Consider the following 11,793-nt stretch of genomic DNA (forward strand, 5'->3'; position numbering starts at 1 on the left):
GGAGGTACGCCCAAGATGGCGGCCTCCATGTGCGACGTGTTCTCCTTCTGCGTGGGCGTGGCGGGCCCGGCCCGGGTCGCAGTGGAAGTCCGCTTCGTGAGCAGCGCCAAGGTGAGGCCGCGGCGAACCGTGCCGAGGTCCCCCACCCAGCCCGGCCTTGGAGACAGCCCCGCGATACCCCATGCCTGTAGCTTAGACACTCCTCTGCCGCTCGGACACTGCTGTCCGGCCCCGGCTCGCGCGGCCCGGGGTCTCCGTGTCGGTCCCCGCGTGCAGGTTTTCGGGGCGATCACGCGGTGGGCTGGGGCCCACGGAGTCTTCGTGCGCGCCCCCTCCTCCCGTGGAACCGGGCCTTTCTACCAGCTGGGCCGGGGAGCGCCAGACGGGGGGATATTGCTGCTGGATCCTGGGAGCTGCGGTACTAAAAAGCGTGGGCCATCAAGAAACTTTCTGAGTGAGATTTGGGGGGGGGTGGGGGGGGTTGAGGAGAGAAGCCAGGACACTTCACAAAGGGTCTTGGAGTGCTAAGGAATTTGGACCGAAGCCCGTGGTAACATTGAAGGGTTTAAATCAAAAGGATGACATTTTGTGTTTTACTGTCGTGTTTTAAAGTTCAGGGTAGAAAAAATTCGAAAGTGCATGTAAGGAAAGGAAAAGTAAAACACTCATAATCTTGTATTTGTGCAAATATGTACATATTAAAGTTACATTTTTAGGCTGCTTTCTGATGCAGCAGTATATATTTCAATATCAGTAATCCTACTTTTAGGTATTAATTTTTAAGAGTTGAGTAATAGTCTTTCATGGGAGGACCACTGTTCACTCAACAACCGTTCATTTCTGGATCTTTACATTGTATCTTGTTTTCCATCCCTGAGGTCAAAGATGGTGAATCTCAGTGTCTGTGCACACATCCCTTTATCCTCACCAGCACCAAGTTTTTTCTTTCTTGGTTATCTTTATTAGTTGATATGTGCAAAATGATACTGTTTTGTTCTCATTTGTATTTCTTTACTAATGAGGTTGAATAATTTGTCATTTGTAGTAGTAGTGTGTATCCTTAATCCTTGCCCTGGATGTCAGCCTTCTAGTCATCTGGCTCCTGCTCTCAGCATCATGATATTCACACAGTTCCCCAACCTAACCTTCCATTGTCCTCTTTCCACTTCAGAGGCATCTGGAGCATTCCTCTCTTAAGGTGGTAAATCAGCTCCCCTGTGTCCTTGGGCTCCTCACTGCCCACAACTCCATCTCCACCTCAAGGCCTGCAGTGCTCTCGTTGGCTCACAGTTCGATGGTGTTTCAGTTCCATCACTCCTAGCAAGCAGAGATATTCACCTTTACTTTCACTTTGCTCAAGTTTCTGAACCCCTCCTTTTTTTTTTCTATTTTTAAGTCCTTCCCTCTTACATCACTTCAGCCACTCTCCTTGTCCAGTAGTCCAGTTTTAGCCTTCCATCCAAACCTCAGCTCTGGAAGAAGGAGCTGGCTTCCCTCTCTATGCCCGCAGCTTATATGCTGCTGCAGAAGAATCATGTACCCAGACTTGGTGACAAGATGGCTTAACCTTTTTGCATCTGTATTCATCAAGTGGGATTGGTTTGTGATTTTTCTTTTTCCTTTATGGTATCTCCCTCAGGTTACCACCTCAGAGTTATACTTGGCTTTCTGTTTTGCAAAATAGAGAAACATCCCATTTTTTTCCCCTCTATTAATGACTAGTTTAAATAGCATAAGAATTACTTGGTTCGAGAGAGCTGATTTATGAAACCATATAGACTGGGGGCCTCGTGTGGGGTTGGTTTTTTACCACTTTCTGTGTTGCCTCTATGGATATTGGCAAGAATGATTTTCAAACTTTTGTCAATTTCTATGCCAGGGTTATGACCGGTCAGAGCAGAAACCTAATCAAATATGATGAATGTCTGCACTGGTGCACATCAGGAAGGTGCTGGTGTTGCTTGTTAGTCTGTCTTGGCTTCCTTCCTGTTGAATTCACTTTTGGCAATTGATATTTTTCTAGAAAATAATAAACAATTTATTTACTAGAGTCTTAAATTTTTATTGTACAATCTTTTTTTAAAAAAAGCTTACTTTTCAAATTGCAAATAACTTTGCATAGTTTGTACCCTTTACATTCAGGTTCAGGTTCATTTCTCTCCAGACTTCTTGGTAACATGAATTAGAGCTATTTTATTTCTTGAAACACTTCATATGTTTTGGGGATGAGTAGTTTCATAGAGGAAACTGATTCTTCCCTTTGCTCTGATTACTAAATATTTCCTCCATTTGGTCCTCCAGAAAGAGGGAGAGAGAGATCAGTGCTTATCCAAAATCAAGATTGATGACTGTCAGAAGTAATGTGGGTCCCTGTTCATAATATCTTTGCGTCCCACAGAGGAAGGCCAGGTTTTCATTTTGCTAGGTTGGGGTCCCGGGGGTTACTCAGCATGGAGGTGGGCTTCTAGAAAGACAACCAAGCTGCATCCATGGCTTTGTCAGTGGTTTTGTTCCAGCTGTCCCCGTTAGAGCTCCCAGAGTTATTCCCAGGGTTGAGATTTGTGGCTCACGGGCCTGTTCAGGTCTACACATCCTGCTGCTCTGATTCGGGGAGGTGCCCCTGCCTAGCCAAAGCGCCAGTGTTCGAAGGAAACAGGGAGCTACCCAGGAGGCCACGTGACAGGACATGTCACTGCTGGCTCAGTTATTTTCTTTCTCTCCCTTTTTGTGACAGTTCACTGGCACTACTGGGGCAGTTGGCAGGGGCACCAGTCCTCTAAGTGTAGAGTGGGCAAAAATGCCCAGCTGGGCCAATAACTGCCTGGGTTCTAAAACTGTCTCCTGAGTCCCTTTGCACATTTGAAGTGAAGTCAAGTCACTCAGTCATGTCCGACTCTTTGCGACTCCATGGACTGTGGCCTACCATGCTCCTCCGTCCATGGGATTTTCCAGGCAAGAGTACTGGAGTGGGTTGCCATTTCCTTCTCCAGAGCATCTTCCCAACCCAAGGATCAAACCCGGGTCTCCCACATTGTAAGCAGACGCTTTACCGTCTGAGCCACCGGGGAAGCACATTTGAGAGATGACAATCCAACAGTTGTTTTCTCATCTTTCATTCCATACGTGGTGTCTGCAGTGCTTTAGACCAGGACTTCTCATTAACGTGCATGTGAATCACCTGGGCATCTTGTTAAAATGCAGGTTCTGATGTGGCAGATCTGGGGTGGGGCCTGAGATTGTGTGTTTCTGACATCTCCTAGGCGATCCCCATGCTGCCAGTCCATCACCTCATTTTGAGTAGTATGGCGTGCATGGGGTTCCTTCACCTGTGCTATATCATTACATCCTGGAAACTACCTGGTAGGTATTATTATAATACTCGCTTTTCACATGGTAAACAGATGGAAAAAGGCAGTTGGCTCAACGTTTCACAGCAAGCTAGGCTTAGGACTGGTGCTAGGATTAGTCATTCCTTTCAGAGTAACGCCTGAGAACTTGTTGGGCACCAGGTACTGTCCTAGGTACTGTGAGTACCGAGCTGACCAGGCAAGTAGGACACATTCTCCTGCAAACTAGGCCTCCCCCTCCCACAGTGTAGGATTTCTCTGCAACCCTGAGGAGCAGCATCATGACCAGGATCCTGGAGGGGCATGTGGGTGACTCAGAAGGCGGCCCTGTACCACTTCCTAGTACTGGAAGCTCCAGCCTGCTATGAACCTCTGGCCATGCTAAAAATGCTCCTCTGTGTAGTCCAACATGGTTGACATGGTGGCTGTCTTCCCATCCCAGGCCCTCTGCCCTGGACAGGCTGGAAGAAGTGCTACTGAATGTAGGGCAGAACTGCATTTCCGGAGGAGGTGATTATGAAGGGGGCTGACATCGCTCCATGACTGACCCTCCTGAGGCAGAGGCCTCTGCCGAGAGGGAAGCACATGGAAGTGAGGAGCACTTGAAGCTCTGTCCTCTGTCTCTTCTTATGGCCATCCTATTCCTTCTCTGCCCTTCTAGGGAAAGGGGCTGTTTGCCACACAGCCGATCCGGAAGGGGGAGACCATATTCGTAGAACGGCCCCTGGTAGCTGCGCAGTTTCTCTGGAATGCACTTTATCGTTACCGAGGTGAGCTCATCTCGCCCACTCTGAGGGCTGCTGGACCCAGCAGCCTTGGGGCCTGGAGGAGAGCACGTGTATCCCTGACAGTCTCTGGGACTCCCGGTGTCGGGAGGGAAAGCGCATCTTCTCTTGGAGAACTGTGCCTGAGAACCAGGCCTCTGTCTAATCTCAGGCTGTCTGGGACTGTGAGCCTGTAGCAAAGAAGCTATTCCAAAGGGTACCCTGGAGGAGGCCTGTCACTCAGGTGGAACTCAGCGTCATCATGAAGGGCTCTGTGCCAAAGTGGAGCCCCCTCCCAAGAAGAGACCACATGCCCCCTGTTCAAAAAAGGCTGCATTAGGAGTCAGAAACAAACAGGATGCTCTTAGCTTTGCCAGCCACTTGCTTTTGTCACCCTTTCCTTGGGCTAGAGAAAAATCTGTGAAAGGAGGGTCAGTCAGCTCCAGCATGTGGGGAAAGCCCAGTCTGGGGGAAGGGGTGGAGAGCCCCATAGACTAAGTCCCATGGAGAAGCAGAGAGAGTCTGCTAGGAGGGGTGGGGACTCCAGAGAGGGAAGAAGGTATCATTTATATTTGAATGCATGTGAAATTGATTCATTCATTCCATTCTTTAACATTGTCGTTCATTTACTCACCCCTTAAAACATCTGCTGTGAGCCAGGTGCTGTCCTAGCCCTGTGGCTGTTGCTTTGAAAGGACAAATGCAGCCCCTGCTCTGAGACACATGTCATGTCTGGCTCTCTCCCCCAGCCTGTGACCACTGTCTTCGGGCACTGGAGAAGGCAGAGGAAAACGCGCAGAGACTGACTGGGAAGCCAGGCCAGGTTCTGCCACACCCCGAGCTGTGTACTGTGCGCAAAGACCTGCACCAGAACTGCCCCCACTGCCAGGTAAGTAGCCCTGGGCGGAGCTGAAGTCCTGTCTGGGGAGACAGGCCCTTCAGAGCCCCAGTGGCGGGAAAGACATTGAAAAGGCTGGGTCACTATTCCAGTTTCGTCCACCCTGTTCCAGTCCCACTGTCCAAAAAGCAGGCTTGTTGGGAGCTTGCTCTCTTCCTCAGAGCCTGGCAGGGCCCCTCTCTGTCCCTGAGAAGCAGTCTCTTCTTCCCAGGTTTTAAAGCCTGGGGCAGGTGCCCCCTCACATGCCCGCGAGCACTGAGTGCCTCCTCGTCTCATGATACCGTAATACCACTGACCGCTGCTCGGGGGCCGTTTGTGGGAGGAGTGAAGTTAGAGGTGGTGAGGCCACACAGGTGCCTGTGCCTCACCCCAGGCCAGATCCTCGGGTGCTGACCTCCACCTCCTCCGCCAGGTGACGTACTGCAGTGCAGAATGTCGACTGGCCGCAGCTGAGCAATACCATCAGATCCTGTGTCCAGGCCCCTCCCAGGATGACCCCGCACATCCTCTCAATAAGCTGCAGGAGGCCTGGAGGTAAGTGGCGTTTCCTCTCTTCTCTCCTTTATCCTTCCCTCCTTGCCTGTCTTCCCCACGCTCAGCAGATATAGCCATCTTTCTTAAGTTACCACTCTGGATTTTGCCTCCATTCTTAGGGCTAAACAGAGGTCATTTCACCTCTGCCTTAAATCTGAGCTGCCAGTCCCACCATCCTCAGCATTTTACACACTCCCAGAAAGAGCCCCATTAAGCCCATAGAGATATAAAGTCCTGCCCATGTCCTTGCCAATAGCTCTCCCTCTTCAGTTATGAATGGGATTGGTAGGAAGGATTCTCTGTAGCAGTCAGACCAGGCTTCCCTGAATTCAGCTACTGGGAAGGGAATTTCTAGGCCAAACCTTTTTCTTTCTCCCTAGGAGTGTTCACTACCCCCCTGAGACTGCAAGCATCATGTTGATGGCCCGGATGGTGGCCACAGTGAAACAGGTGAGCCCACCTGATCTTCCGGCCGACTCTGGCCTCATTCAACCTTTGGCCTCAGTTTCCTTCTCACTTTAAGACTCTGGCTTGGATACAGAGTTCCTTCTGGGCCTCTCAAAGAAGAGCTGCTTGTTGTGTAAACCTTAGGAGTAGCTAACCATAAATCTGGTGGGGGGAGGGGGGCTTATCTTGTCTGTGGTCTTTGATCTATGAGATGACTTCCTGTGCAGCAGCAGTTCATGCATTAGATTTATAAGCATCACCTTTTCAGGATTTTATCTCTTTAGGCAAAGCAAGAGAAGCTACTCTGACCTCTTTTTTAATATTGTCGCTCCTCAGCCTCATTCTGTTTTCCCAAGTGTCATGAATTGGCTAGCTTGGCAGCAGGTGGGGAGATGGTTGGGTGTGGGCAGGGTTGGGAGGAAAAGTCTACCTAGAAGCTAATGTGTGATGGTGTTTCTCTGAGGGCCGGGGCTTTGACAGCCTATTCTTCCCACAAGGGCGGGAGTGACAGTAAAGAAGAGTGTGTCCATGGGTCCATCTGTGCACCTATATGCATGAGCATTATGAACCTGACTTTGAAGTATATTTGTTCACTACAGGCTAAGGATAAGGATCGTTGGATCAGGCTCTTCTCCCAGTTCTGTAATAAAACTGCTAATGAGGAGGAGGAAATTGTCCATAAACTCCTAGGGGACAAATTCAAGGTTGGTCTCCCCCCATGACCCTCCCACCCCTGCCAATAGCCTGGGCTGTCTATGGCTACCTGGAGGAAGCTTCACACTTGCTCCCTTCCCAGTCACAGGAAGAAGTTCGCACCTGGGTCCCAAACTCTATTCAGAGACTTGTATTTCTGCTACTGTTTAATTTCATAGCCTAATGTGGATTTAAAATTGGAAAGTGGGGTGATGACCAAGGATGGAGGGGCTGGGTGCCCTGATATGGGAGACAGGACCCCATGATTGGATAGCAATGGGCAAATCAAGTATAATGAAAAATGGAGGGTTGGGGGGGGTCTGCAGGTTAGGAAGTGGGGTGAAACAGACTTCTCTTGCCCATGTACTGAGCACTCACTCCAGATTACAGAGTTACACATTCTCCCCAAGGAGAGCAGACTTCTGTACAGGAGCTGCCTGAAGGTGGCGCAGGTGTGGGGCAGGCCTTCCTGCACTGAATCGGGGAAAGGAGGGAAGCGTCAAGCTGCTCTGGAGGGTGGTGCTGGTATAAGTGCTAGAAAATAGGAATTTGGGGTTTGCTATCCTGGGTTGGAAGAGGCCAGCAGACTGCCAAGGCTCTTTGGAGATCAGGACTCCATGGCTTCCCTTTGCCCCCAGGGAAAGCTCAGTCTTTAGAGCTCACCCTTTTCCTTCCCTTACATGGTCTTCTGGGCCCTGCCTGGGTTTTAAGGGGAAACCCCAGGGTTGCAAGTCTCTCCCTGCCTTCCCTAAACCAGGGTCAGCTGGAGCTACTGCGGAGACTCTTCACAGAGGCGCTTTATGAAGAAGCACTCAGCCAGGTGAGTGCGGGAAGGCGGGAGCAGTGGCCTCCCAGTCACTCCAGCTCTCCGGGAGCAACCAGGGCAGCGTCTCCGCCTGGGACAGCTAAGCGAGAGCAGACCTGGTCTTGCGGAGTTGGGATGGGACTGACTCGCAGCAAACCTCAACAGAGAGTTGTATCAGGAAGAAGAGCAGGCGGCTGCCCACCGAGTGCCCTTCTCCTTTCTCCCCACAGTGGTTCACTCCGGATGGATTCCGGTCTCTCTTCGCTCTTGTTGGGACCAATGGCCAAGGAATTGGGACCAGGTTAGGAGAGAATGTTCCAGAGCTCTTGGACTTGTCCCTCAGGGCTGGGGTGGGAGATTGAGAAAAGGAGCCGAGCTCCTTTCAAGACTAGGGCGGAGCAGGGTGTGACTCTGGCCAGAATGCTGGACTAAACTCAGGGGTGAGGGTCAGACAGACCGAGTCTTTCTTGGGAACACTTAGTCTGTTGGGAAAGGACACACCTACCCACCCCGACCCCCACCCCCTCTTGGGAGAAGGAAATGCACTTAACTTGCTTGGAGGTGGAGAGCCTTGTGACCTGGGTCTTTCTCCTCTCCAACCACGGCTGCCTGGGACCCCCAGCTCCCTGAGCCAGTGGGTCCATGCCTGTGATGCTCTGGAGCTGAAGCCTCAGGACCGTGAGCAGCTGGATGCCTTCATTGACCAGCTGTACAAGGACATCGAGGCAGGTTGGTGAGATGGAGCCTTGGCCTCACCCAACTTTGGAAGCCTCCATCAGTCGGTCGATGGACACAGTCTTCCCCCAGGGAGCTCTGGGTTCACGGTTGGGGAAGGTAATCCCTGTGTGAAGCTTCATGCCTGTCTGCAGGGCATACCTGAGAAATGGCCCTGCGGTCCATGCAGAGGCCTCACGTGGGGGTGGGGAGGGCCGGATCGTAAGTTGGTATCACGTATAGAAAAGCAAGCTTGTGCTCCAGAGGAGCATTGTCAGGTAAATGGCAGTGACTGGGTGGCAAGACAGTGGAGCCATGCCTGTCCTTAGAAGCCTAGTTTCCCTTTCCTACCTATGAAATGGATGTAATACCATCTGCACACTACTGTCTTACAGCAACCGGCGAGTTTCTTAACTGTGAAGGATCTGGCCTCTTTATGCTGCAGAGCTGCTGTGAGTCCCGGCATTGAGAAGGCGCAGCCTCACGCTGCAGTTCACCTCTCTTGATCCCTTCTGGGCTCTAGAGTTGAGTCTGGGAGTGGGATTAGGGCTGAGCTTGAGGGTTTCCCCTTTGTCTTCCATCTCACTTTTTCATTCATTTATTAGACTGCTCCTGCTTTCCAATGCACTAGGCCCGGTGCTCAGGCAGGGCACAGAGCTCTGATTCTTCCAGAGGGAACCCTGGGTGTCCTAAGAACCCAGGAGGAGCTCAGGCTGGAAGGCAGTCTCATCAGCACCGGATGGAGGGACAGAGCCAATTCGGACTGTTGTCTTCCAGATCCTGGCCTCCCACCCCCTGCTCTCCTCACTGCAAACCTTTCCTCCCAGGCTCTGGGGACACTACCTTTTCCAAACTAGGCTCCCAGCTGTTACCAGTAACAGATAGGCCTGGGTTAAGTTTCAGGCACAGGCATCCCTTTCACAGGAGACCCTGTCCCTCCCTTTGTGAGACACTGGGAACAGCTGAGGATCAGGGGGACCGGTGAGGAGACGAGCAGGGCCAGGCATGGCAGGTGGCGCAGGGCAGTGATGTGGGAGTGCATCTGGGCCTGTGGTCTTCAGGAAAGAGCGCTAGACAGGGAGACAGGCCACTGGGGCCCCAGGACCTGCACAGCCCTAGCAGGGATCAGAGAACAAGGAAAGACGGCCTGCACAGTTAAGGCTGTTATTTTTCTTAGTCAACAATCCTCATTATCTGTCTCTCATGACCCAGGCAACCACAGCTGTGTCCCCAATGCAGAGACCTCCTTCCCAGAAAACAACTTCCTTTTGCATGTCACCGCCCTGGAGGATATTAAGCCAGGAGAGGTGAGGGGGCAAGTAGCTGTGGGGGTGGGCGGGCAGGAGGCTTGGCAAGTTCTCCCCAGGAATCAGGAGCAGCAGTGGCTCCAGCCCCAGGTTCAGGCTGTTGGTTTGAATCCCCACACGCTGCAGGACCTTAGGCTTGCCTGTGAGTGTGCTCTGACCCCACCTCACTTCAAAAAATAACTCCAGAAAGTGTTTAAGAGAGCACTGTGTGCCTGAGTTCTTGTCTCCAGCTACTTTTTGATCAAGGAATCTGCAGCTTCTAAGGAAACAGGAAATGGCCCTTTGTGGCTCGGACTGTGGGTTGCTAGTGTGATTTGGGGTCCTGGCTTTAGGGCAGTACACAGAGTCTGCTTGAAACTTCTTTCAGGGCAAGTAGCTTCACAGCAAGATAACCTCTGCCCCAGCCACAGACAGACCTTGGCCATGGCCTGAGGCCCAGCCATAGCCCCCAGTTCAGACTATTAAAGCCTCATAGTGCCCTCCCTGCTCTGAGCTCAAGGGGATGGATTGGGGTGGCCTGCCCTTTCGCTGAAGGGCAGCTCAGGCTCCTGAGAACGAGGCGATGGTTGGACACAGGGCAGAGGCTGGGGAGGCCCGAATCCCACCTGTTAGGAAGACCATCAGCCCACCTCTCTTGTGCCCCTTAGGAAATCTGCATCAGCTACTTAGACTGCTGTCAGCGGGAGCGCAGCCGCCACAGCCGCCACAAGATCCTCAGGTGCCAGCAGGGCTGCGGTGGGCAGCGGGGCTCTGGGGTCCTCCATTCCGGTGGCTGCCTGACTCTGCCCTCACCATCATCCCCCCTCGCCCTCTGCAGGGAGAACTATCTGTTCGTCTGTTCCTGCCCTAAATGTCTGGCAGAGGCCGATGAGCCCAACATGACCTCTGAGGAGGAGGAGGAGGAAGAGGAGGAGGAAGGCGAACCGGAAGATGCTGAGCTGGGGGATGAGATGACTGATGTGTGATGTCACCCTGTTCGGAAGCGCTCCTACCCCAGACCCTGCAGAAGAGGGGGCCTTGCCCCAGAGCAGAGGCTTGGAAGGAACACCCCACTCCCGTTGCCTGCTTCCCCCCATTTCAGCACTCTTTCTGCCAGAGGGTAAGACAGGCTGGACCCTAGGCCCTCTCCCTGCTGCCGGACCTCACGCCCTGGACACTGCTGCTGAGTGGCTCCGGCTCTGCGCTGTCACTGAGCCTCTCAGAACTGGCTTCCCCCTGAGGTTCGGATGTAAGTGGCTGGAACCAAGGTCAGGGCCCAACAGTGTTTCTTCCCCATGGCCCCACTTATTCATCTGCTTGAGGCTTCAGCCCTCTCAACTCAGTATCGGGGGAGGGGGACAGTAACAGTTGCTACCCGAGAACAGCCTGGCTCCATTGAAGAAGAGAGGGGCCAAGATGTCCTTACCATCTTCCCTGCCTCCCACTGTTGTAGCCTGACCACTGGCACAGCTGGGAAGGCCGGAGTGGGGCCCACTGCACCTTCTCGTAGACTCTCTGTGGGGAACAGTGAACCACGGGGATTCTTCCCTCCCCACCTCACCACCCCACTGTTAGACATCAGGGAAGTAGAGATTAACCCCTCCCCCAGAATCTCTGTACTTGTGCCTTGCCTCTAGGCCCTGGTACAGTGGCTAGCCTCACAGGGTATGGAAGAGGTCTCTGCCTCCCTTGCGAGGGGTATGGGGGGGATCACCACCCCTCCTCTTACCCTCCTCCATTTAGGACTCTAGCAGCATGGCTGAGACCTGGGGGGTGAAAGGCCTCTGCTCCCTAATTGGGGATGTTCTAGAGTCTTCTAGAAGTTTCATCAGTGAGGGGCTTTCCTGGTCTCAATCTCCATCTTTAGGATCTCCACAGAGGAACACAAGTCTTCCAGAAACCTAGAAGAGCTGGGCTGGATACTCAAGATTAGCCCTGACTGTCCTCCTCCTCCCCAGATTAGCACTACCCCTTGCTCTTGGGTTGGAAGCTGTGGAAATTGTAACCTGTCACCCACAATTCTTTTCTGCCCACCTTCCCTGAGGGGCCTGCCGCATGCCCCTGCTGAGGGATCCCAGGGAGGCCAGGTGCCGCCCCACGGGCCCTTTCCTGGATCGTGAGCAGGTGGAATCTGTCTGACTAGCCTATTGGGTTCTTAATCCTTCAGAGCAGTCAGCACCCCCTCCTTCCCACCTGCCCAGTGTTCTCAATAAAACATGAATGGTGACAGGCCTTTACAGGAATGCTTTGTGGAGGATGGCTTGATAAGCTGCCTCAAGCAGGCAACAGTCACGTGGATGGTGCC

The 11,793-nt window shown here is 52.5% G+C and overlaps 1 protein-coding gene across 1 annotated transcript; it reads left to right on the top strand.

The window, feature by feature from the left end:
- On the top strand, nt 1-11,716 carry SMYD5 (SMYD family member 5). The gene is made up of 13 exons (XM_065929542.1): nt 1-111; nt 4,009-4,117; nt 4,861-5,000; nt 5,422-5,543; nt 5,924-5,993; nt 6,590-6,694; nt 7,441-7,503; nt 7,719-7,789; nt 8,111-8,217; nt 8,598-8,654; nt 9,415-9,509; nt 10,157-10,227; nt 10,327-11,716. The coding sequence occupies exons 1-13, from the start codon at nt 16-18 to the stop codon at nt 10,472-10,474; spliced, it is 1,254 nt and encodes a 417-aa protein (XP_065785614.1). The 5' UTR covers nt 1-15; the 3' UTR covers nt 10,475-11,716.
- The last annotated feature ends 77 nt before the right edge of the window (nt 11,717-11,793 follow it).

This window comes from Muntiacus reevesi, chromosome 3, assembly GCF_963930625.1.
Source record: "Muntiacus reevesi chromosome 3, mMunRee1.1, whole genome shotgun sequence".
NCBI classification, from domain to species: domain Eukaryota; kingdom Metazoa; phylum Chordata; class Mammalia; order Artiodactyla; family Cervidae; genus Muntiacus; species Muntiacus reevesi.

Excerpts from the sequence above, each read along its gene's own strand:
- SMYD5 (XM_065929542.1), top strand. The coding sequence starts at position 16 with ATGGCGGCCTCCATGTGCGACGTGTTCTCCTTCTGCGTGGGCGTGGCG. Across the intron at positions 6,695-7,440 it reads TCCTAGGGGACAAATTCAAG|GGTCAGCTGGAGCTACTGCG; the intron begins GTTGGTCTCCCC and ends TCCCTAAACCAG. Across the intron at positions 9,510-10,156 it reads AGGATATTAAGCCAGGAGAG|GAAATCTGCATCAGCTACTT; the intron begins GTGAGGGGGCAA and ends TGTGCCCCTTAG.